Here is a 24,256-nt window from a genome sequence, read left to right on the forward strand (position 1 = left end):
AAATAAGGTATTTAAAGATTCTCGTATCTTTAAATACTTCACTCTCCCTGTCTGCTCATTCTGGAGTCTCAAATGAAAAGGGGAAAAAAAAAATTCAAAACAAAATCCCCTTAGTTATTCTTACTATATTTCATCACAATTCTCTCATTTGACCCCACCTATGAGCATTTATTATAAAGCGTATACTTTACAATTTACAAATCCCCCAAACCCACATCCAACTTATTTAATGTATTATATTGAGAACTTTACAACCTGAACAGAATACGTAAGGCTATTCCTCACCCTCCTATAAACACTTTAATTTTCAAAAAGCCCATGCTAAGTCACAACAAACTCCTTCTAACTACAGTTTTTAACTGTACCACTCCCTCAACATACATTTGTTTTTTTCTGTTAGAAGACACTGACGATTGCACTCCCTTTTGCTTGTTGGTGTCTCATTCTTGCTTAAACCATGACATGTTACAGAATAAACACTGCATATACTTTGACCAACATTCATTTTAAACATTTAGTTTCAAATGTTTGGAGTACACAGTGTTTGTTTACAACAGGTTACAATATTACATGTCATTTTAATCACTATGCCTTAAAAGAAACAGAATATTCATTCTAACAAATGCAGTTTAAAACCACACCCTAACCTCTCTGATACTTAGTTCATAATTATTAAAACATAGAGAACACTCTAAACAATATGCTGGGAATACCAGTGTGGCAGACAGTTGAAACTGTATCCACAGTCAATGTTGGAAAATCTAATTTATATTTTTAAATAATTTTATGATAATTTGGACTAGTCCAAAGATCAATCATTTGGAAAAGAAAAAAAAAAAAAAGAAGAAGGAAATCAAAGGGATTACAGTTTAGAGGAAGATTATTTGCTTTTTAATTAAGTTTGTTCTATTTTACACTTTTAAACCTTAAGAAAATGGATTAATAGTTTCTTTATTTATCCTGATAATCCTAGGCAGAGTCTTAAAATACCTAAGAGTGTTTTGCTTGTTTTATTGGTTTCTTCCTATTTGTCTGCATATTGAACCTTGTTACAAACTAGACAATAGAGTTTTTTTAGGATGAGTTTGTTGGGTTTTTTGGTTGTGTTTAACTGTGTCCGGATAACATCAAATCTAAATAAGGTGTGGCCTTAATCTCTGACTCAATTCTACACAACAACTAACAATAGAAGAGCAACTATCTTATTTTTAAACTAAAAGCATATGGAAGATTGAAGAAGTTTTACCTTCTACTTCTTCCACAGGCACCTAAATCCTCAAAAATCTTGTGTGTATACACAAGGCGTCTTCTAAAAATGCTACTTTTAATAATACTACTTACAAAATTATGCATACAATTAACCGAAAAGGAAACTAAATGAAATATGAAACATTGATTTAAAGAAAAAGAAACAAATCAAAAAGGCATGAAGACAAACAGAGTGCATCGGGTTATATACAAGTCAGTATCATGTTAACTTAGCAACGAGGCTTTAACAGACCTGAAACTGTCTGTGTGCAACCTGCCTGCCCCAGCCATAAAAAACACACTCAAATTTGAAATAAAGACAACAGCTGTCTCAGCAAGATGGCATGTCACTGTTACATGAAGTTGATCTATGAACTAATTTTCTTAGAATACTTACCACTAAATCCCAGTTATTTTGTTCAAGCAACGTTATAGCTTCATCAATATTTTCAATACCAGTACAGGCCTAAAAAGAAAAAGAAGCAGTAAACAGAATTAAAGGCATTGATCAAAATCAGAGTATTAATACTTATAACTTAACTAGTTTCAGCAGAATGACAGGAACAATAGAGGTCTTCCATTTCTGTTAGAAGAGGGTAATCCAGAAACCAGATTTCAAGTTTTAAGCATCAAACATTTGGATATAATTCCCTGTTTCACCGCAGGATACTTGAGTAACCTTGAGCAAACTACCTAGGGAAGCAAGACAAAGTAGTTATTTGTAAAATTAGGACAACAGTGCCGTCCTATAAAGGTGTTTTGAGAATTCTACATTCAAAACCATGAAACACTCATACTACCTTAAAAGAGAGCACAAAAATACTTAATACTTACAATGATCTTTAAGATGGCTGAAATATTTTGTCAAAAGCCAGAAACACATATATAAACCCTACTGCCTCCACCATCACCCTATAGCCCTACTCACTCTGGGTGTTACACAGTGCATTGTAAGACGAAAAGAAGGTGGGAAGAATGAATTTTTGATTGTCAAAGTGCCAACTTACCACTGCACACACAAATGAGCACCCCTTGTGAAACTATTTTAAATGAAGACTATATAATGAAACATTTACAATGTCTTCTTTTCAGGCAAAACACTTGCATGTTGTTCTAGCCCTATACCCTGGCTTTACCTACTTCGAAAAAATCTAATATAATAGCATCTTTAAAGTAGTGACAACATCCCACAAAATGGTATTGTATATTGAGTTTAATTCCAAAGACAAGAGAGCACCTCTACCCAGCAGAAAACCTTGACGCAGCATCCCGCTTTTTTTTTTTTTTTGATACCCATACCTTTTCTACTATTCAACTTCAGCAGGTAGAGCATTGCTCTTCATTCTGTCACATATTTGCTACTATTCACATTGAAGGATTTCAGATATATTTCACCAGAGGAGAAAAAAGTAAACCACTTAAGGTAAGTTTCTGAAATTTATCTTTCATCCTAAGCAAAGCTATGGTCTGCATTCAAGCACACAAGTGGACTTCAGACTTTTACAAGATCTGAAGCACAATCATCCTTCAGCTCTACCACACAGTTATATAAAAGGAAGTTTATATAAAACTACATTAACAAAATCCAATCTTTTAACAGTAATAACAGAGTTAGATAGCAGCAGCAAACAGCAGTTTTCCTGACTCCAAAGATAGATAGATAGACAGATAGACAGATAGATAGATAGTCAGTCCTGTTTTTACTTTATGTATTAAGAGCAAAAGGGGACTAGACACAAGAACAGACACTTTTTTTCTCCCAGGACATAAAAAGTCATCAGGGCCATGCTCTGACTTTTCTCTCAATTTATAACAATGAAGAAATAAAAAGCAGAAAACAAATCCCAGGGAAATTCAAAGCTAATTCTCTCTTCCCAAATTCAACACCGAAGAATTCCACATTTATGAAGCATTACATGCAGTATGTCTGCACAAAATGGACCAAAAGAAGACATCCTAGAGACAGCAGTTTCTATTGATCCACAATGCTCTCACGACCAGATTGATTCTCTCTGGAACAAGACAAAGTTTCTTCCATTGCTCACAGCATGCTGTGTTATTACTGAATTTCACCCCCTTTGCAGTGGGAGGGCTAAAAGAATTTTTAAAAATACAGCTTTGCTCTTCAGAAGCATCATTTTGCCTTCTCTTCCACTACTTCTTGCAGTTACTTCTGAAGTTAAAAAGGAGACAACATTTCAACACGTTCCCCTAGCTAATGCTTAGGTTATATACACTTAGACCAGGTCAGCTTGAGGAGTGCAGGGCTTGAGCTTGTCATTTCTGAAATCACAGGAGGATTCATACTACCATAAACCTGCCATCGAAATTAACAGCTCTGTCAACTAACAGTCAACAGCTCTGCTGCAAAGTAGTCTTACTTTGAGAAAAAGTTTTGCAGAAATGACAGTCTGAGGTTCTGTTTACAGTTACGTGAAATACACTGAGAAATTACAGAAATAAAGAGTTACTATTTCTCATTTATCAGCCCTGCAAACTCTGCACAACCTTTCTAAAAACTAAGCTGCTTTCCATCCTACAGTAAGAACGACGTGTTGTTTTCAAGCCTGGACTGCGCAGATGAAGTTGAGGAGAGGGTACATAGAATTCAGGGCTCAAAGACTAGTTTTAGTTGCCCTCTCTTCAGATCACCCCTACAGCTCAGCTGACTTGCAACTGTCTATATGCACACTCTTAGCCTGTACTAACCGCAAATCAGTTCAGCTCACTTTGTCATACTTTTATTTTGAGATAAACCAAACAAAAGTAGCTTCTGCCAGAGCACACAGTGAAAGGAGTTACCTCATCACAGCGGAGGCAGAGTAATTAAGCAACTAATTCACTTGTATGTCTGCATCTTTCCTAAATCATCTTGTTGGTGATTTACAGTCTAAAATAGAAGTCCACTCTTACTCTCTTAGCAATGCAGAGTCATTGGGTAATGGGAATAGACAGGTGTAAACTCTAACTAAAAAAATCAAAAACATCAGAATTCTTCATACCCAAGAAAAGCAGTTTTGTTGAAAACCCCTGGACCATTTTTACAATCACTTTTAACACTTGATTTGGAGGAGTTCTAAAACTAGATGGACTAGTTTCCCACCTTCCAGATGGGCTGTTTTTGCTAGCTGTCAATAAAACAGAAAACAAACATTTCTGAATGACAACAATGAATAAATGCTACTTTTATCTACGCAACCACAAAACAGACATTCCAAGATCTTCCTCAACACCCTGTTAATGTAGCAGTTGCAGCAAAATAAGATTCTTCAGAATAATATTTCAACATTCAGACGCTACACACTATCACATACAAATCCCTGCCTCAAGTCATAATCCATCAGTAAGACAAAAAAAAAACCCAACAACTAAAAATTAAAGTTTGCTTCCTTTTAACTGCATCATGTCATGCAAGATAAATTTAAGAAAATCATCTGGTTTACATGTCTTTAATGCTCCCTAAGAAACTAAGCACATGAGACAGGTAGTCCCTCACTGGCAAGTGTGATGTGACATCAAGGAATCTGTAGCAGCAGATTAGTCCCAGAACAACCTAGCCTGCTTCTGCCTTTGTTCTCTGTAGGGAAACACACACAGCAGGTTTTGGGAGAAACAAAATTAACAAAGTCTGATTCCTCATGGGTTTGTCTCTTATCTCTAATTGCAAGGGCAGATTTAAGCTTTTCCTATGGCTGGAATATTTATAAGAGCTTCTTTTGATGGACTTCTTTCCATGTTACCTGGCTGTATTTTCATGAAATTTGGTATAATTTAATCAGTATGAGTCCAGGGGACACCTGGGCACCATAAAGCTATGTGCCTTTCTTATCTAGGAAGGCAGACTAAAAGTCACAGGGTTTACTTATTTACAATACACAAAGATTTTTTGCTCATTTTTATGCCTTTCATTCTACCCAAGCTACAAACAAACAAAAAAACAATTGAATAGGGAAAAAAAAAAAAAATCACGTTGAATTTGCACAGAAACAGAAGGGGAAAAAAAATCCTTCAAAATATAGCAAAGCAGATGAGCTCCAAAGATGCAAAAACACATCTTTGTTACTAAGAAAGTAAAGTGATACTAGTTAAGGAGAATTTTTTTTTTTAAGTCACAGATTTTACTCAGTTTTATTTTCATGAGACCTACTTAATAAAAGGCATTAAATATTTTAGAAGAAAATTCCTACCAGAATACTACTAAATCTTGATTCAATCAACAACCAGCACATGCTTCAAGTCATCAAACTGAAAGAAACAAACCACCCCAGTAAAGGTAAAACCTTCAAGGCTCACCGATTTGTAAACCTTCACACATCAAAAAGAAACTGAAGAATTTTTTTGAAGGACAAAGAGGAAGAAAAGGTAGAACAAGTTCCTTCTCCTCTCTGCATTTCCTTTTAATCTAGGATAGCATTTTTGCCCTTCACAGCAGCTCCAGAGACTCTGCAGTCTCTTCTGTGGTTTTTTCCAGACCACACAAGAGGAAAATGACTCTGAAGATGAGAAAAGTATTGCTTTGCACCGAATGCATAAAATCAGATTCTGAAGATAAAGTTACTGAATGTTAAAACAACTGTCTAAGCATCCTACTCTTCCAAGCCAGATATGTGTTTCCACCAGGCAGATTTAGGTCTGCGTATAATAAAATTTCAGATACTTCTCCAAATTTTTTTCAGGTAGCTTTGCAGATTAACCATTACCTTAGTGATAGGCAGCTTACCCTTGGAAAGATTCACAGTTGACCATTAGGGGTCCTATTTAACCGGCACAGTAACCTTAATCACTGTTACATAAAAGAAGCAAAGTAGCCACTGAGGAAACAATTCATTAGGAGAGAAGTCGGAGGGCAGACAGACTTCAAGGCATTCAAGACAAACCTAGGTGTCTCCAGAAAGCTACAATGCAGGATGACAGAATTGCACTTCTAAGTCCCTTGCAGGGTGGTCTGACCCCAGCAGCTGTAACAGCTGGATCTGGGTTTTGAGACCCTCTGTGACCCCCCACCTCAACAGCGCAGGCTTTAGCCTACCTCCACATCACAGGAAAGCAGCTGACTTCCCCATCTGGCAGCAGCTGCTGTTGAAAATGCTCCTCCGGCACCTGCTGCAGAGATCCAGGCAGTTGTTACAAGCAAAGCTGGAAGGGACAACTGCTGCTCCTAACACAGAGGGCTGGGCTGTTACTTCTGCAAAAGCTGGGAAAGCAACAAACAGCTGTGGCTGACTCAAATAGAGAGTCAAGCTACTGTCGCCCCCACAGATAGTGGGTGGCAGTTGTTGCACAGAAGCTGGGAGCAAATGCTGTTTGGCAGCAAGGCAGAATTTATCTCACCTGTGGCACCATTCCCCTTCTCGCCAAGGCAAAACCCAGCAGTCACAAGTATCCAGAAGATCACGTTCAGCCTAACAGCCGGGATGTGGAGGACTTAGCAGTCTGCCTCTCTCAACGTTTTTGTTGTGCAATTCCATATTTCCTTTGACTACTACCAACAGCAGCTATAGCAGGGACCATCTCTAAGCTAACCCAAACTAGGCTTTAGCCTAGAACATTTTGCACAGCAAGTTCAGGACCATTAAAATCAGGCAGACAGATGGCTGTGAATAACACTGTGCACCACTCGCTTCTCTAAAAGTCAGCTGGGAAAAAAAAAAAAAAAAAAAAAAATCTCACTTTGTGCCTAGCTAACCTCCACACGCACTCTGCAGTTAACATCCTTGGCTGCAGCCTCCTGCAGTAATTTAGAGCAGATGCAAATACAGGTACCACGCTCAGTCCACACAACCAAAAGGATAAAATTGAAGCCATAGCTCCAAGTACCCAGAACAGCAAACTCAGACAACTGATCTCCGCAGTAGAGTCAGACCAGTTGTCAACTACAGACTTTTTCCCCTCTCAGTAATATCACATCCGTCTGTCTCAGAATAAGACTAAGCTACTGTGATTCAATCTGATGCCTTGTCCTCAGACACCGAAACAGCTGATATAGACCCTCCCATGCTGAATGGAAAAGGAGAAAAGAGCTTTCCATCATCAGCATTTTGTTGCAACTGTAGCTCAGTTCATCTTTCTTAATATTTACAGGAAACTGCAACACCCAAAGAACCAGCTACATTAAGGCACCAAAAGATTCAACAGGCAAGATAACCTAGGAATAAAAGCTTTCACCCTTTGGGATCTCCTACAAAACCCCAGGAAGCCAGCATTAATACATCTCCAGCCCTGCAACTGCACAGACAGCACCCTAGGAAATGCTTACTTTTGAAAGTATCAAATAAATTTTTATCACAGCAATGCAACTAGAGCTAACTATATTCCATCAAGATACACGAGGTTTTAAAGATAAATCACAAATGCTGGCAAAGAACAAATACTGTTAAAATCAACCCACTATCCCTTCACTAACTCACTCTTCAAAAGATGAAAGTAGGAGCATGGAAAACTCTTTCAAGTACAGGCTACTAACCTGCTCAGAAGGATGGCTGAATTCTCCAGGTCAGCAGCTTAAAACCAAAAAAAACCACTCAGAGGTGTTCTTAACAGCATATGAGATATAGCAAAGGATATTACTCACCTCCTTGCATACTTCCCCTGCAACGTAACCAAAATCTAGTTTACTGTTTTAATCATCTCTTCAATTACAACCAGACAGATCAGTGTGTCTCTTCAGCTTCCCGACAGGTTTTGCGTATCTCCAAAGACAGAGAGTCTGCAGCCTCTCTGGGCAGCTTGTTCCAGTGCTTCACCACCTTCACTAGGAAAATTTTTTTCCTTACAGTTAATTATAATTTCCCTTGCTGTAAACTGTAATCCACTGCCTCTCATCCTCAGACTGTACAACTCCAAGAGAAATTTGATTCTATACTGTCTGCTATCACCCACTGCATAGTTGAGACAGCAGTTAGATCCCCCCTTAGCTTTTTCTTCCAGGCTACACAAACCCAGCCCCCTTAACCTTACCTTTCACAAAACATGCTCCAGCCTCCTTCCCTCCCAGGCAGTCCTCCACTGGACTGGCTCCACTTTGTTAATGGAGGCACTGATACTGGACCCAGTATTCCTGATAATCATGGTCTCACCAGTACTGTGTAGAGGGGAAAAATGGCCTCCCTCAATCTCCTGGCATACTACTGCAGCCCACTATGAGGCTACTACTTCTACTAGAAGAATCCGTAATTCCCTTTCTAAGCATTCCTAATAAAAATCAGGTTTCTGGATGTAGGATTTTTAAACAACCCAATGCTGAGTTTCCTGTTTCTAGAGTGAAACACAGTACCTTGCTTCCTTCTCCCATCCCTTATGAGGAGAATGGCTCAGCAATCAAAGATAATTATTAAAAGTCTATAAAGCAGCCAAGGGCAGCTCCAGATTGTATCTGCTAGAAGTCAACTCAACCCAGAAAGCTTTAGGACACTAATTCACCTATGACATATTAGTAAATGAGACAGTTTTCTTGAAAATTCACACATACACTGTTGCAATGGTAGTTACTTCAAAGCAATCGAAACAAAGCATAACCTTTGCTCCCCCAAAACAGGTAAAGTTAAACCAATATGCTCAGCCAAGCAAGTAAAGGCTTTAGTACCATAACATCAGATTTAGGATCCATGTGTAACTCCCCTCTGGGCTATCAAAAGATTCAGCACATTCGGACACCCACAACTGACATGTTTTGGTACCTCGGTTCTTCTCACCCCAGAGTCCCACCAGTCTCAGGACCACCTCCACAGACTGCAACACCAGCTACATACATGGCCCTCTGTAGCATTCCCTACCATTCTAAACTTGCACCAACCCTACTGATATAATGAGATAGTTCTTATTATGAGTCATCTGTGGTTATTAAACTAGCTTTTACTTCTTTCTGTTTCAGACAAACACTTTAAAAAAAAATCCAGGCATATCGACTGAGACACAAACTGAAAGGTCATCTACTGAAGAGATAAGAATGCTTCTCTGTTTTTACATAACTCAGGAGACCATCTGGTAAAAATTAAGCAGATTCACCAGCTGTTCGCTTAACAAAAACAAGCCAATACACTTATCAGTATCAGAAATCGAGAAACTGTTTAGGCAACTATGTCAGGCTAAAGTTTTGCTCAATGCATTTCAACTCCCACCCCTAACTATTTACAAGCTTCATCGTTCTACTATTTGAGCACCACCTTAAGCAAAACTCTGAAATACGAAAGCATTAGTCCCTTTCAGGGACATGGAGGGTAAGAAAAAAAAAAAAAATTTCTGAAGGTCACAGAAGACATTTCTATCTATTAGTTACCGAGCAGACAAGGGAGAACTTTGCCCATGCTCCAAGACGACTGCAAGCCTTCTGAACAAAGCAAGCAGGGTACAAAGTCTAAACTGGTAGCATGAAGCTCTAACCACTTCTTAGCAGAACTAGCTAACTTGGCACCGTGCTAACCACTTTCAAATGGTTTCCAGCAGACTTTGAACATGCTCAAGACTCTGGAGCAAATTCTGCTTCCAGAATACCACGAAGGCACATCCCTAGGAAGCCCGAGAGCTGAGCCAAGACATGAACTCTAGCCTCCCAAGCCCCATGCTAACACCCTAGCGTTTAAGCCACATGCACTACATACAGAGAGCAGTGCTCAAACTGAATTAAAAACCAAAACAAAAGTCAGTACCCATTAATTAGTACTCTGGTCTACTAAACCCATTTGTCTTTCCTGAGGACTGAAGACAGCCTTAACCCAACAACTACAAAAAGCTTTAGTTAGGATTATTACAAAGTTTTTGTGCTTGTTTAATACTTTTATTTATGTATCTCAGTGAAGGTAAAACGCCCAAGATTTCCTGAATCGTTGTCATTTTGCTCTTACAGTATCTTATATGTTATCACATAAGAAGAAAAACTGATGGAAAACAGAAAAGAACTGCAGGGGTCAGACAAACACTTTTGCTTACTGGATATTTGCAGTCATCTCCTTTCTCCTCATTGCCTCAAAAGCAGTAGAACCTTAAAAAACAACTACAGAATAAATAAAAGCCACCTTCTAGATAAGCACAAAAAGGAAGAGTACAAATCCATACAAAAAAATATTTTACTCAACATTCCACAAACCCTCATGTTTTTTTGGTAAAGAACATGACCACAAGGAATGGATATATTCTTCAAAACCTGGAAATGGTATCCAAAAGAGGGAAACAGAAGAACACTCAAACCCCAGCAAAGTACAGGTCATATCATGATGCAAGCCAACAAGGACTGCAAAAAAAAAAAACATTTCTGTAAAGACATAAAAATTACATAAGCTTTTAAAAGCAAAAGGACAAGGAAGCCTGCCAGCCAGTCAGTGGGACCAAAGGAAGAAGATACTAAAGAAGTATTCAAAGGTAAGGGTATATCAGAAAAGCTAGATGAATGCTGTGTGCTCACATTCACCACAGAGGAATTTAGGGATCATTCTATAACAAAGCTGCTCTTTTCAGAGAGCTCTCTCATCCTAAAGCGTCAGTAAAGACATACAGGACAAACCACCAGGACCAGATGATAGTCCACAAAATTTTAAAGGAACTTAAATACAAATTTTTCACAGCAGATTTCTCTTTAAACCATCCTTAATCAAAGATTAAATCAACATCACATTCCCACAGTACTAACATTAGCTTTTTGGTGAATTTTATTGGGGTGCAAACCAGAAGGGGTTAAGATTTCTACAGTTCAGACAAATTTGACTTCTGTACCACAAAAAGTAGCAGAAATTCCAATAAAATATATAGAACAGAATTAGTATATACATCAATATACATGACATACAGAGGAAAAGTGAACACAGCTTCTATAGAGCAAATTCCCATATCACAAAACTACTCAGATGTCTCTGAAGAGCTCAGTCAGTTGAAGAATGCAAGACTAACTCAAGCTGACAGTTTATTTCCAAAGTCTTATAACAAACCCCATCATCAAGCTCAAAGTGCTGGCTTCCAGAAACTAGGATGAGGCAAATCCATCCAAATTCTGTTTCTTTCGGCTCTTTCCTAAGGACCAGCCACTGCTGCAGATGAGACATAAGGCCAGCTGGGTCTTCGATCTGAGCTGATATGGCACCTTTGATATTTGCTCACACAAACAACCTGACCTTTAAAAAAAAAAAAAAAAAAATAATAGAGGTGACTCAGTTTCAGAGTTCTTGTCTTTACAAATTGTTTCCTGCAACAGGTAAAATATGAAACCTATATGAAATAACTCAAGGGCTAACGTACTCTGCTCTAGTTTCAAAACATCTCTTAAGAACTTCAGCTTTAACAAATTGTCTTTTGAAAGCATAACTACTCCTGCAGAACAAAGACCTGCTCAACCAGTTAGACACAGAGGACCAGTAGATGACTACTCCGATAGACCAAACAACATGTAGTGCATATATTAGGGCTTTGGTTTCCTCTTTGAGTGGTTTGTTTTTACAATTGCACATTATCTAGTCAACTTTTAAAAATGGGCTTAATTAGTAGGTATCAATCAAGCCAGTATGTCATTTGCTTTCATCCAAATGATGAGGGATAAGTAAAAAGGTAGGTACTTCCCCAAGCTTTTTTTTTTTCTAGTTCTTACAGTAGTTAAAAGAAAGGGCTCATCTAATGGCTGTCCCACAAATGCGCAAACTTATCCACTGACTAGAAAAATATGAAATCCTATCAAAGACATGTCACGTATTTCCTTTAATAAGCTGTGAACTCCTGCTTCCAGTAGTGAAATGCGTGAAAACTAGGCTTGCAATGGTATCTGAACCATAAGAACTGCCCAAATAGAGAGGGAAATTGTACCCTTTCAGATCTTCCTGCACCAATTCTCAAGACAGGAGATTCTCAGGACCCTTTAATACACATAGCAGATCGCTCAAATCCTCATCCTCTCCTCTCCCACACCTACTTTGACACAAAAATATGAACTCAGCAAGTGTGTTTACTGTAAATGATCCACGCCTACCAAGAAAGCAACATTTTATTTTCAATGTGACAAGTAACTTTCACATTACCTTTCAATGAAAGCACGTTCCTAGCCTCTGGGAGTACATACAATTAATAATTTCAATATTATAATTAGTATTAGTTGTCATAGCATTTGAAAAAGGATCCTACAGCTAACACCTCTCAATCTGTTCCAGTGACCTACTAACCCAAATACCTATATGAATGGGCTGATGCAAAATGGTGACATGATTACTATGATGTGAAGTGTCTTTTCAAGGTAATTGAATGAAAAGAACAGCATAAACCTCTCTCTAAAGATGAATTGGTGCTCCAGTGGTAAATTATTTAGGTTCTTACAGCAGGGCGGTAATGCACACAAACCATAGTATCCTCTTTCTTCTCTATAAATGTCAGATAATATTTCTAATTAACTATCTGTCCTTATATAGGAGAAGTTAGCTGGCTTTTCCGTGAACAACTATCAGTGGAAATATGAAAGTTATCATGTTTCTAAATGGACATCACTGTTACTCCAATTTCTTATTTGTGACTCTGAAATCCACTCTGGCTTCAGTTTAAAGACAAGAAAGGTGACCAGTAAATCAAGCCAGCTTTGTTCTGACGAATATGAGCTTTGGCATTACAGCTGAATCAAAAAGTATCTAAAGGAATTAAACTGTTGATTCTTCAGAAACACACAAAGAACAAATTAATAGAAGCAATGGTCTTGGTAGCAGACAATGACAATCAAAATAACCAAACTAAAACACACTAAGCATGCAGTATGCTTTTATCGTGTCGCTTGACCCTGAGGCCATTTACAGCAAACAAAACCAACTGTGTAGCAAACCAAGAGGGCCAACTACCAGTTCCAATGCTGTTACTGACTGTGTAATGCATGAAGTGTGATAAAAAGCCACAAGGATTAAAAGGAATTCTAATCAAAACATAAATTAAGAGGCCTCATAGGTATGAATTTCAACAATCTACAGTGTCCTAAAGTCTTCTTTTTCACACTGAAACACAGACCTGTTAAGTAATTCAAAATATAGCTAAGGATATAGTAACCCATATCTACAAAAAAAAGGTCAGGTGAAGCAGCGCTGAGCATCTTGGCACCTGACTATCAAAAACCTAGCAGAGTCCACTTTTACCTAAAGATACCCAGTATGAGGGTATGAAGAAACAAACCTGTCTATCCCAAACTCTGATTTCTAATCTATAGAGCACTTGATTTCTTTCCAACTACTATGGGGAAAGCTGCAGAGCTCAGTCCAACTGGTGCGCTTTAGGAGCACCCACTGCATTATATTCTACAGAGAGGTCCCACAAAAGAAAGGTTTGGTATGAGCAGGACTGAGGTTTCAAGCGCAGACGGATCTGAACACATACAAACCCAGATATTTAGGTGCTATGGAGACTTTCTGGTGAAAATGTAGGCCTCCGAGAACTTTAATTGTAAGTTGGAGGACACTTTCCAAAGATTTAAACTTTGATTAGAAGTCTCTTCAGCACCTATCTTTTGTTGAGGATCTTGTTCCAAGTGAATTGCCAAACTCTTCACAGAAAGTCTGCAAAGAAATTAAGAATAGTCCTTTCTGCTCCAATGCCTTACTGGCAAAACACCTTTTCTTTCAGAAATCAATGTGAAGGACACCAACTTTGCTTTGTTTGTTCGAAATCCCTTAGAAAACAGTTGAAACACACTTTCCAGCCCCCAGCATAAGTCACAGTCCAGGGCAAGAATCAAGGGTACTGACTTAAAGCTATTCCTGTATCTGCCTACCTTTTTCACCTATCAAATTTTCATACTGGCAATAACTTAAAAGTGACAGAAAACCTGAGGCAGCATGCCAACACACACTGTAAAAGAAAGCAAAGCTTCCAGAGCTCCCCCCCCAAAAAATTAATACACTTGTAAATTCTGCACACAGACTCTTAGATAGCGAAAACAGTGTGCATAACAGAGATAATCTTGTACAGGGCTGAAGCAACAGATGTTTTTCATAACCACCAAAAAAGAAAAAAAAGTATCTTTAAAAATATATCTTGTCAGTTATTTAACAGCACTGTGTTAACTTCCAAGTGCAAAAGACTCTCCAGTTCCTTTAATTTTAGGCATTGCAGAAGGAAACAAGTTTTAATTATGGTTAAATCTTAAAAATTAAAAATAAATAAATAATAAGCTGATGTATCAATGTCATGGTCAATTTTATAACTTAAAACATGATTATCTAGCATGCTTTCTCACCTTTCTGTAACTGATGGCAATGAGGTTCTTCCTTCCCAATTCCCCCTTGCTCCTCCCACAAACCTCTGTTTTTATGAAAAAGATTGACACAAAGGTGAAGTTTGGGAAAAAAAAAAAAAAAGAAGATATTTTTATGTAATGTGAGTCATGCCAATGCCGCCTATTACCCATTTAAAAAAAAAAAAAAAAAGAAAAGAAAAAACCCTCACGTAACTCATTTGCCAGCAAACATAGAAGAAAGACAGAAGGAAGAAGAAAGATATCTGTTGTTCAATGAAAGCAAGGATTTTTGCGTTTTGCCATTCCACTCTGAAGTCTTCCCACACAGACCAAATCTTGAGCTACTTATTTATTTGGTCAATGAAAAAACATTAATTCTATGAAAAATTTCCTTCTGAAGCTCCATGTGCCAGATATTCTTGTAATACATGGACGCCCAGGGGCTGGCAATTCCCACAACACTCCAACCCTTAGGCCCACTCTACATTTAGAATTGCTGGGGGAACAACTGCATAGCATGAATAAAGTGGTCCTACAGGTGGACATAACTTATCACAACAAAAAAAATATTCTTGCTAATTTTAGTCCCCATCCTAAGCAAAACAGTAAAAACAAAAGTAAAGGTGCCAGCTCACAAAAATGTCAAGATCTGACACTTCTGCCAATACTCAAAGATCATTTTTCATTCCTGAACAGTTTAACTATGCCAATTTAACTAAGTTCAGTGCAATGGAAGTTTGCAATTTAAAAAGAAAAAAAAATAAATCTCTTTTCTCTATAATGAAAAGTGAATCCCAAACTGCACAGATCATGAATATATCTGTATCATGTGAGTACCTGGGTATCCCACTGGAGATGGAAGAACATTTTGCAGCTAAACACAACACACAAAAGAAGAACAGAGATGTTAACAAGCGTTGGTGGAACTTATATGCCCTTATTTCCCCCAGTATGTGAGGCATGTTGCAGCATCACTCAAAGAATTGATGCTACAAACACAAGTCGTTGGGTGTTTTCCTACGGAGTTTTTCCTATATGCCAATGACACTTTGTGGAGAAATTCTGAATTGCATTTAGTAAAACAGCTAAAACGTGTTTGTGCGCTTAACGCCACTACTTTAGGTACTTCCACTGAAAACAATCGGACTACTCATGTATAAAGGTAAGCTTCTGCATAATCTTTCCTATGCAAAGGCCTAAAAAGGAAAAGTTAAGACAGGTTGCTTATGCAGCCCACACACATGAATACGTACTTTGTACTCCCTGGGTAGCAAACAGTAACCTCATTAAAAAAGGAGAGGGAAAGAAAATAATTATAAACCACATAGAACAGGCTTAAATTGTTTTGAGACATTAAGAAAAAAATATTTTGGCAGATCACTTACTGTGTTTTGCTCTATAGCTAAAATACTTTATAAAATTATTCAATGTTTGTATGTATATATACAAAATTTTTTTTTTCAAGTATTTCTTTTCAGTACCTCAGAACGCAGAAGTAACCCGTTACAACCATCAAAGCTAAAAGGAAAACCCAAAGGCAACACAAGATCCTGCTGTAGTTGAAATCAATGGCAGAATCCGTAATGGCTTTGAAAGAGTCAAAATACATACATGAAAGCTTTCCAAAAGCATCACACACCAGTATAATTAGGACTTCACTGAAAAGTTTTTTTATGGGGAGGGTAAACCTGTTCAAGTTTTAAAAGTTCAAAGACCACTGCTCTATCCCTCTTAAACGTAACTGGAGAAAGGCGAAGGTGAAATGGTGATGGAAGTTTCCCTCCCAATTTAATTCAGCAAAGATTAACCAAACAAAACTACAAAGAATTGCTTTTAAAGTTTCCAGTATGCACAACATGCTTCAACAAGATACCTCACACAAATATAGAAGATGGCAGCAGAATTCTGAGAAACATATTTATTAATTAAAAGATACAGAAAATATAGAAGGGAAAATCATGCAGAATTACTTTGCACATAATGTTTTATTTTCCTTTTTAAATTCTTAGTGAATGAGTTGTAAATTCCATTAAGTATTTAAAACACCCAAAATCCTTTTTGTAACAGTCTAAAGATACGAGGCCTAATAATGATTTACATTGTCCCTTACTAATCTGAAGCTTTAACAGCATGACAATTGACAGTGATTCAGAATCAGGTAGAAGCTTTTTATTTAAAAAATAAAATTTAAAAAAACACAACAGGATGAAACAGAAAAACAAAGTTGCCTACTGAAATACAAAAGTTTGGATTCTTTTTAAATAAGCATTGTTAGATGATAAATGACTTCCTGGGTCTTAGGTTCAGACATGTTATGCCATCCTTGATCTACAAGTGGTTTCTGTGACTCCACTGCCCATCTGCAAGTCGGCAATAATACTTACTTGGCTTCATGGTACCAAACACGACAGTTGCTCTTATACCTTTCTTAATTGTTTCAAAACACAGGCACAAAAATACTGCAGAACTGCAAAATAGCATTGACACTAAAAACTTGAAAAGTGGATACAGATTGAAAACACTATTAAAAAAAAAAAAATCTTACATTCACCAGCCGCTAACTTAACCATCGTCTGGGATTCCTGAATGTAAAGCCATTTCAGCTAACAACACAAGATTCCATAAGAGTATGTCTCCACTAGCACAAGCGCAGAATTGGGGTCCCCATTTCCTTTTACACAGTGTAAGGTTACTGGAAGAACTCCTTTATGAAACCCCAGCCTTAAAATTGAGACGTCACTCCTTACACACACAAAAGCACCTCCAAGCACAACAAAATAAAGGATCATTATGGAAACATTTGTCAAACAGTTTAATAAATATGGGTGTAAGGCACTCGGGTACAGAAAAAGAAAACACTTCCCTGTTACCAGCTGGGAACTCTGCATTTTATGCCAGTCAAATATCAGATACCTTTTGCAAAAGAGGAATTACATGACGTACACTACAGTCACCCTACCTGTAATTCCAAAGAAGCGTTCTTGTTAAATACACACACAGAGTGAAAGAAGGCATTACTTTTTTTAAAATTAAATGACATAGTTTCACTGCTAACAGCTGAGAAACAATCTTTTGAGAAGTTGAACATACAGACAGCAGTTTTACAACTCAATCCAAGAATATCCAGGAGCCTATCCCATTTAAGAACAACCACTGCAAATAGAGAAAGCTTAAAAAAAAAAAAAAAATCAATTGAAAAGCAAATATTAAAAAGATATATTCAAATATAATCTGATACCCTTCCAGGCTGCTTTTGGCTTTCCCCACTATTTCAAATGCAGGTACCTTCCACTTGTTTGTTTACTTGTTCTTAGAAAAATAATATAAAAATAAGCAATATTAAGAAGCAATATACTAAAGAGGTTAACCAAGCTCCTGAACACATCACTTTTATTTAGAGAAATACTTTATTCTGGGAATAAGATTTAAGAGCTTGAAGTTAAATTGTAACCCTTTTGTAGGGAGGAGGAAAGGTAACAGCCAACTTTTAAGGGCATATTCCTCCTTTCTACACAAACATGTTGTTGTTTGGAATGGGGTGGGAAGAGTTTTACCATCATTACAACAGTCACAGGCTGAGGCAACCATGAAGTTAGTGTTGATGTTATAATGGAAACACCTCTGTTCAGCATTAATCTATAATACCGGTAAGTGATTCATTACAAACACTGTGACAAATCACGAGCAGTGATGAGTTTTGTATCCTCCCTGGCATTTTGTCTCTTCCGAGTGAGCTGGCTCACAGCTGTCCCAGGCAGGGCCTGGGTGGTTGCAGAGGGTTAGAACAGGCAACCCGGATGAAAAAGCGCCTTTTTTTTTTATTAAAAAACTGAAACTCCCTAAGTTAAAGAAGACATTTTGTTCACACACCTTGAGAGAAGAGGGAACATGTTCCCCATTTCTGACAAAAAGAAGAAAAAAAAAAAAAAGAAAGAAAGAGTGGAGGCTTTGGAGGGTGGGCTTCACACCCACCACCCTGGACCTTCCCACAAAGAACAAGCAGCACAGCAACGAGGAGAAAGAGAAAAGCAGCGAGAGGCCACGTTTCTGCGGCGGCGGCTTGAAATTTACCTGGAAATCAGCCAATATCATTTCTCGGTCCATGTTGGACGCCATTGCAGCCAGCTGCGTCCCCGGCTCTGCTCTGACCCGCGCACCTGGAGCTGCTGCCGGCGAGGACAGGGCAGGGTGGGAGCTAGGAGCTCATCGAGGCGCCGGGGTCCTCTCAGGCTCCCGCGGCGCCCCCGGGCTGCCCCACCTGGCAGCTCCGCGGCGACCGGGGCGCGGCGGCGGAGGGGAAGAAGGAGGCAGGCAGGGGGCCGAGAGCGGGCCGGGGCCGGGAGCGGGCAGCGCTGCCTCAGCTGCTGGCCCGGAGAGGAGGAGGAGGAGGTGGAGGAGGAGGTGGAGGAGGAGGCAGCGCCGCTCCCTCCCTGCCTCCACAGCGCCTGTCGCACATTTTGCCTGTCATTGAGGTCGCAAAGAGGCGCTTTGCGGCCGGCACGTGACCACCCTCCTGTCAAGCGCTCACGAAGCCGGGGGAGGGGGCGGGGCCGCGATTTTCCGTGCGGCCCGCGGTCACCGCGGCCGTTGCGCCCCCCTTCCCTCCCCCCCGCCGCGGTCACCGCGGGGAGGAGCCCGCGCCGCTGCCCCACGGGAAGGTGGCGGAGCCGAGGGCGGCCGGTCCGCACCAGCGGCTGAGGGATCCCGAGGCCCGCGCGTAGGCCTTTCCCGAAGGGACGGATCGCCCCGGCCTGCGGGGAGCAACGGCTGAGGCCCCGGCCCGCACTCAGAGCTGAGAAGCGACTCCTCCGAATGGGCGGGGCAGCTCCGGCCCGTAGCTCGGCTGGGCTGGGGGCAGCGCTGCCCCGGGGGGGTGACACACAGGCAGCCCCGCACACATCGCCGGCCGGTGACGGCGGATCCCCCGGGTGGCCCGGCTGGGCTCCGCCGCCGGCTGCGGCCTAACGGGGTGGCGGGCCCCTGGCTGCAGCAAGCCCAGGCCGGGCCCGCCCCGCCATCCGGGGGCGGCTGGGAGGGAAACCAGGGCGGCTGCAGCCGGCGGCCGGGGGTCGGCTCTGCCTCCCCGTGCGGGAGCAGGGACATCCATCCATCCTTCCGCGACAGGAGGAGCGGGCGGGATCGCGGTGGCATCAGTGAATGCAGTGGTGACTCAGTCCAGCTGTTTGCGTCCGCTCTGACGACCCGTAACTTTCGTGCTCTCTGAGTGACCCGAACCTCCCCCGGGCGGGGGCTCGGTGAAACGATGATTTTCCCCGTCTTCGTACTTCTCTCAAAAGAAGGAAAAACGTTTTTCACAGGTTTCTGAGCCAACAGACCGCGATCTGCACAGTGGCCCTCACTCGAGCTCAGCACTCCAGCCCTGTAAGACGCAATTGCATTATATACCACAGATAAACCGAGGGGTGGAGGGGTGGTATTGAGTAACGCAAGTTAACTGTAATTAATGCTTTTTGAGTCTGCCTCCTACAACCTGATGCCGTTCACCTACCCTCTTACCACTGGCCTTAAACAAACGCGCATTCGGTCACCAGTTTGCTAATTAGTCCAAGCTGGTTTGCTCAGCTCTTTGTACGGGTGTCGCGGCTACCTGAGGTCACAGATACGTCAAGCACCTTTCGTATTAGCGAATAAAGCTATGCGATGATGTCTTTGAATCAAATAATTTCTCCGTTTTTAGGAAGCACAGTTCTTTATTGGTTTTCTCTTCCCTCCGTGCGAGTTTTACAGGACTTTTTCAGAGCCTGCGAGCTCCCTACTCCCTGCCGCAGCAGCCGGGCTGGCACCGGGGAGAGCGGCGGAGGGGGGCGGGGTGGGACACGGGACAGGCACAGCGTGGCGGTGGGGAGCGACAGCGAACGAGCGCTGCGTGCGGATAGGGGCGTGCGAAATGTTCAACTGTACCTTCAGGAGAGCCCGTATCTCCAAGGAAAACGTTCCTGTGAATTGTTTAAAGCCCGTCTGCGGGCGCTGCCGGGGAGCGCGGGGGTCTGGCGGCGGCGGGGTCCTTCGGGGTCTCCAGGCGGGTTGAGGCCTCGCCGAAACGCCACTCGCGATGCAAAGCCAGAGCGTAAGGGAAGTTGGATTTTATATTTTATCCTGTTCCTGCTCCGGTTTATGTTGGCAGGGTTTGCCAAGAGGTTTTTATTGCCCGCTGATGTTGGCTTAACAATTCCAGCTCCTCACCACCGACCGGAGGGATGATGAAGTAATTGCCCTCTCACCTGCCCTTTTTTTTTTTCTCCCAGTTTGATGTTACAGACAGTTCTGTACTAGGTACGAGGTATGGTGCAATGCCAGGGACAGCCTATGCTAAATTATGAACAAATCCACCCACACATTACTAGAGAGTAACTATAATAAAGGCTGAAAAGCGAGTTTTAGCAATTGGATGAAAGCCAACTAATTCCTGGCACGAACTGAAGCTATAGGTACGTTGTCAAGATTAGTTGCACGGCGTTCACGTCTATTACAGTCGTATTTTAATTAATGATATCTCTATGAGATCAAAACAGGAAGAATTTGATCCCGAACGTGAAGAAAAGGCGAAAAGCTGCACGTGCACCACGTCGCAGGAAGTTCACGTTCCAGTCACAGCGAAAATTTCTGTTCTCCTTCTCGCAACCCCCTCACTCCGAGCCCCCTCGAGGTGGGTTTTTTTCCCCGCAGCGAGTGTCAGACAATTTAGAGACCCCGGGGGCGGACACTCGCTTACGTTACTCCCTGCAATGCCCGGCGATACTATCTCCCTGCGGAAGGTGTTTTTTCTGATGATTTTGGAGCCGATTGGGGCAACTCTTTCTGGTTTGGGATGAGCATCTTTATCACTCTTGAGAGGAAATGATCAGGATTAACGAGCTGCTTTCTGCAAAGACTTTTTTTGACAGACCCCCACGGTGAAGGAGGTTTGACAGCATTTTCTGGCCGGGCAGCTTTGCTTTCAAGAGGCCTGCAGCACTCCAGCTCCACTTTAATCCATTATTTTTGTTATGTGCGTGATTAATGGAAGATGGGGGCTTTATTCTGGAGTGTAAAACAACAACAAAATAATGGGGGACTGTTGTAAGACTTGCAGGTGTAGTTCTGCGGTAGGTTAGCAACAGGTAACAACACAAAAGCCTGTGGACTTTAGGCTTATTGGTCGCGAAATAAGATGTCTATAAGCCGTCTGACTGAATATACGAAGTTCTGCATATAAATTCCTTCCTTAGGCAGAAAAGCAACCACATTTGAGTACGTGGATGCTGTTGATACACATGTATTTCTAGAGTTAATTTTGAGATAAATTATCGTTCACGTTTTTCTTTACAAAGCCGTTAGCACTATTACTTCTGGCTGAAAAATATAATGAGGCCCTTAAAAATAAGCTTTATTTTCCCCTTTAGCGGGAGTGTGAGTGAGTGTCAGTTGAGCACAGCTGCTTTCCCTGCTCCGTATGCAGGTAGTTCACTGCTTGTCACCTTTACATTGTCACAAACAAGCATGGGTGGGGGTCAGTACAGGGAAATGTAACTGCGAAGCAAGAAGCAACCGAAGTCGAGAGGAGAGCCAGGGGCAGGAGTCACCCTGACTGCCTCCAGCTGTCCGGGTGGCAGGTTTATCCCCTGAAGAGGGTTCTGTCTCCGGCGGCCGCTCTGAATCAGGCCCCGGCCACCCCCTGCCCTACCCGGCTGCCAGCGGCAGGTCCCCCCCACAGGGCAGTGCCGGAGGAGCTGCTGCTGCTGCTGCCAGACAGGTTCCCTCGCCAACGCACCTCCCCGAGCTGTCTCACGCGTGTTTACATTCAAATTCGCTTTCCTGCAGCGTCCACGCAGAAAACAGACAGCAGACCCCCTCCGCGCCCCGTGTGCTTATCAGGCAGCCGTGACATTGCAGCTTACCTCCCGGAGGGTTCGCTCCGGCAGAGTTCAGACTTCCGAGGGGCCCTGAAACTTAAAGCAATCCGGCCATGGAAGAGGTTTTAAGACATTAAACGCTGCCAGGCGGGCTGGCAATGAAATCTCCCCGCCGTACCGCAGTCACTTCTTCGCCCTGCGGAGGAAAAGCGAAGCCCTCCCGTCTTCTCGGTGCCCGGGTGCATTTCCCCCTCAAAATGGCACTTTCAGATCAATCAAGGACACCAGAAGCGCGGAAAGCAGGGAGTGCTGCCGTGGACGGTCGCCTTCCACCGTTAAGACAACTTGACATTGACCCTTCATCCTTGACCTTGTCCTTAGGGAGAGGAGCCCGCGTCGCTGCCGGGGTGGACCCCGGCCCCGGAGCCGCTGCCCTGCCGGGTGCCGAGCGAGGGCGACGGGGCCGGGGCCGGGGCCGGGGCCGTTCCCCCCACGGGCAGGTTGGAGACCGCCCGGGGGGCAGCGCCGGGCAGAGCCGCGGCGGGAGGTCGCCCTCCCGCCCACCGAGCGCCCCCGGTCCCCGGCCCGCCCGCAGGGGCGCGCCGGCTCCCGGTGCTAAAACCTCCTTTTGCTTTCTCCCCTGCCGCCCCAGCTCCGCTCCCCCTATTTTTTCCCCCCCTAGGCCTCAGCAGCGCTCCTCCTGAAACCACCCTGACTGTTATGGCTGTGGCGGGGCAGCGCCGTGCCCGGGCTGCGCGGCGAGGGGAACGACACAAGGCGCCGCGATGCGATGCGGGGCCGGGGCCGGGGCTGCGGCCCGCGGGCCGGGGCCGGGGCCGGGGCCGGGGCCGGGGCCGGGGCCGGGCGAGGGGCGGGTGCTCTCCACTGCAGGCCTTCCTGCCCGGCCGCGCCGCAACTCCGCCGCGCCTCCTTAAATCTCTGCCGTTAAAATGTGGGCGGGTGTTTCAACTCAAAAAGCGCTCAAATTTTTTTTCTTTTCAAAAAAAGCTGATGAGGTTAAAAAAAAAAAAAAGGGGGAGAGAGAAACCGGCTTCGTGTCCGTAGGAAACAGAAGTAGCGATTGTTTGTGCTTAAAAAAGGGGGAGCGCAAAGTCGCGGGCGGAGGCAGCGGGCGCGGACCGGCAAGTGCAGCTTTATTTCGCGGAGCGGAAAGCGGCGGCCAGCGGCGGCTGTCACTGCGCGCCGGGAGGCTGCCGAGCACCGCCGGGCCGGAGCAGCGGCGGGCGACGGAGCAGACCCTGCCCCCGCCCGGAGCCTGCCCTCCGCTCCGCGGCCGGGGCCAGAGGCGCGGCTGTCGCCGGGGAGCGCGGGCGGCGGCAGCGGGGCCCCGGCGGGCGGCGGAGACGGCCCCGCTCCGCGGCTCCTCCGCGCCCTGAGCGCGGGCGGCGGCACGCGGCAGCACCCCCCGACCCCCTCACCGCCCCAGCGCCCCCCGGCCCCAGCCGCCCCGCCGCTACCGCCAGGCCCGCGGACCCTTCGCCCTCCTGGATGCTCCGGAGCCGCCGCCGCCGGGGGCGGCCGCCGGGCGGGATCGCGCCCGCCCGCTGCGCGGAGCCTGCGCGGGGCCGCGGGAGTGAAGCTGCTGCGGGGAGCGAAAGCACCGAGAGGGAGAGCTCGGCGGCCGGGCTGCCTGCCCTCCGCGGGCGCGGCTCGTCCTTCCCTGCCCTGCTCGGCCGGGACTAGAGGCGGCGGTGTGGGATGCGAGGGGGGATCCTGAGCGGGAGTTGGATGCACACTGCTACGGAAGACTTTTCCTCGGAGCTGTTGCTGCTAAAGTCCCAGATCCCGACTGTGAACAGGGTGGGTTGTCTTCTTCTTCCAAGATCTCAGGTCTGAGTGAGTCTCCGGTGTACGGGTATATATGTTACCTATAACATATATAATATGTTGCATAGCTATTAATCTATCCCCCTTCCCCCTGAAAGTGGCCAAAGTCTTTAATAGGAGTTACTCT

General features: G+C 43.3%; 2 protein-coding genes and 1 long non-coding RNA gene across 3 annotated transcripts in view; 1 reads left to right on the top strand and 2 right to left on the bottom strand.

Moving 5' to 3' along the window:
- The window catches only part of FAF1 (Fas associated factor 1), a 172,689-nt gene extending 154,050 nt beyond the window's left edge, over positions 1-18,639 (bottom strand). The window contains exons 1-2 of the mRNA XM_086463159.1: positions 18,500-18,639; positions 1,646-1,714 (exon numbers count right to left, since the gene is read on the bottom strand). Coding sequence (XP_086319285.1) covers positions 1,646-1,714; positions 18,500-18,544 — 114 coding nt within the window. The 5' untranslated portion in view covers positions 18,545-18,639. The remainder of the gene's footprint in view (positions 1-1,645; positions 1,715-18,499) is intronic.
- Positions 10,297-14,533, bottom strand: LOC147415866 (uncharacterized). Its single transcript, XR_015183421.1, has 2 exons — positions 14,429-14,533; positions 10,297-11,348 (listed from the first exon to the last, which is right to left on the bottom strand). It is a non-coding gene; the product is annotated as an uncharacterized LOC147415866 (long non-coding RNA).
- A 1,453-nt stretch (positions 18,640-20,092) lies between the features above and the next one.
- Positions 20,093-24,138, top strand: LOC147415867 (uncharacterized). Its single transcript, XM_086463015.1, is given in 11 exon segments — positions 20,093-20,516; positions 22,250-22,403; positions 22,663-22,720; positions 22,722-22,781; positions 22,784-22,911; positions 22,944-23,010; positions 23,013-23,186; positions 23,188-23,314; positions 23,317-23,634; positions 23,637-24,001; positions 24,004-24,138. Coding segments are annotated over 11 exon segments (2,010 nt in total).
- Positions 24,139-24,256: the final 118 nt, after the last annotated feature.

The sequence above is a fragment of the Leptosomus discolor genome, chromosome 3, assembly GCF_034619465.1.
Source record: "Leptosomus discolor isolate bLepDis1 chromosome 3, bLepDis1.hap2, whole genome shotgun sequence".
NCBI classification, from domain to species: Eukaryota; Metazoa; Chordata; class Aves; order Leptosomiformes; family Leptosomidae; genus Leptosomus; species Leptosomus discolor.